Here is a 1,999-nt window from a genome sequence, read left to right as displayed (position 1 = left end):
AAAAAACGGAGATGTTTGGGGGTTGCTCAGCCAGAACGGCTTGGGCCTGAAGGCTGAATAAAAGCAGAGCAAAGCGCGAGTGGAAAATCTTATCTTCACGCTGAGTGGAAACCGGCAACATTTCAACAACATTTCAGTCATCGTGACGGGGAAACTTAAAAAGAGTCAGTCCAAACTACTCCATCTATTTTTAAGAAAACAGAAGTCGATTGCTCAGCATCCCTTTTTCTCAAAGAAACTTGAGATGTGAAATGCTTATCAAATTTTAAGTTCATGTAGATTTGGAGTGACATCAAGAATGTACAAATCAAGGCAGCTAACTGTTTGGATTACAAGATTGGAGCGGCGTTTGTGTCTCACCCCTTCCCAGCTCGGCTGATTCTGCACGGCCATCCACAGATTCATCAGCTCATGAAACCACAACCTGAAAGAACACACACACAATAAAACACCAGAGGCGAAAGTCTCCCTAATTTATCTCCAATCCCAGACAAAAACATGAACTCACTTTCTCCTCTGAGTGAGATATTAACAAATTAATTAAAAAGGTTGAGGTAATGCGAAGTGGAAACTTCACAGATTGATTCCAAAAAACTTGGATTAAATAAAGAAAACATTCCAGACATCAGTAAAAGTAGAATAAAATAAAGTATTTGACACCGAAACTTGTTTGGTTTCCATAGGTTTTGTGTAAACTGTCTAAACCCTGAGTGGATGTAGACATGCAGCACCTGGCACACAATGCTGTTTCTAAACAGAGCCGTTCCAGCTGGCCACACTTACTGGAAGCCCTGGCTGTGTTCCTCGGGGGGCATGATGGTGGGCAGGAACAGCTCCATGTTGCTGATGGCCTTCTGCATCACCACGTCAAACACACACAGTAGGGGGCGCCACTCATCAAGCATCTCCTGTGTAGAGGTCGCAGGGAAATACCTGGCAACCAATCCAACCAACACACAAAAAAAACGTACATGAGCGCAAACAGATGTGGACAAAAACAGATTGATCTACAGCACGGAGCTCGAGCGAAGATCAGAGAGAAACACGAGCGGCTTAAATGATCACAGCGGACGAGACTCACAGTCTGCAGCTTTTGATTAAAGCCTTCAAAATGTGGTCCACTGAGCTGCAGAAAAAGAAGAAAGAAGTGTTTGCTTAAATAAAAGATAAGGAAAAAAGTTGTCAAGTAGATGTCTCATTATAGCTGACCAACTGTTTCAAACGCAAAGCAGAAAAACAATACACTCAAGAAACAAGCATGTCATACCAGAGGGAAACTGTCAATAGATCCACATGTTTGTCTCTATTTATGTTGACTGCAGTAAAAATATTTGACACTTCAGCACCTGAGACCACCAACAAATCCTGAACTGCAGCAGTGACTTTTTCATGAAGATGTTTGAGGAACCGATGGGACAAAAACAAAACCAAAAACCCAGAAATCTATATATTTTCTCATATTTTAATCCTTGACAAACAGCTTGCACTTTGGTTGTATTGTGTGCACCTTGAAAGTGTGTTACAGAAAAGCATCAGGTGACCCAAACACCAAGCGAATCCATGGCAACACAGTCATCCATCCCTTGTCTGAGCCCTTTTTAGTGAAGCTTTGGTGTAATTTCAATGAGGACGATTGCTGACAGGTGTTGTGCCAAGATACGTTCCCCCTGCCAGAATGTGTTTCCCCAGTCTCAGGTATCTTTGATATATTTTGTAACACTCAACAACTGTAAAAAGAAGGTGGAGAATTATGACATATTTTATTCGGGGGTTTTTGTGAGTTTACTGTCATGTCAGAATTTTTTTTTTTTTTTTTTTGCCACATAATCAATGTAAAACATTAGGGGGTACGAATTCTCTCAGGCTGCTGCTGATCCAGCCTGCCAGAATCTGTGACCCCCAATAATTAGCAGTAGAAACAACAAATATTCAATAATTGTCCATTAGTATAGGCTTCCATTACAAAGTCACTTTCATAAATCATTTTTCTTATCATAAA

General features: G+C 41.0%; 1 protein-coding gene across 1 annotated transcript in view; it reads right to left on the bottom strand.

The window, feature by feature from the left end:
- The window catches only part of LOC112154119 (proteasome activator complex subunit 4B), a 42,401-nt gene that overhangs the window by 33,042 nt on the left and 7,360 nt on the right, over positions 1-1,999 (bottom strand). The window contains exons 4-6 of the mRNA XM_024284775.2: positions 1,082-1,126; positions 784-933; positions 361-424 (exon numbers count right to left, since the gene is read on the bottom strand). Coding sequence (XP_024140543.2) covers positions 361-424; positions 784-933; positions 1,082-1,126 — 259 coding nt within the window. The remainder of the gene's footprint in view (positions 1-360; positions 425-783; positions 934-1,081; positions 1,127-1,999) is intronic.

Source organism: Oryzias melastigma, linkage group LG19 (genome assembly GCF_002922805.2).
Source record: "Oryzias melastigma strain HK-1 linkage group LG19, ASM292280v2, whole genome shotgun sequence".
In the NCBI taxonomy this organism is placed as follows: Eukaryota; Metazoa; Chordata; class Actinopteri; order Beloniformes; family Adrianichthyidae; genus Oryzias; species Oryzias melastigma.
This window is presented reverse-complemented; position numbering and strand designations above follow the sequence as displayed.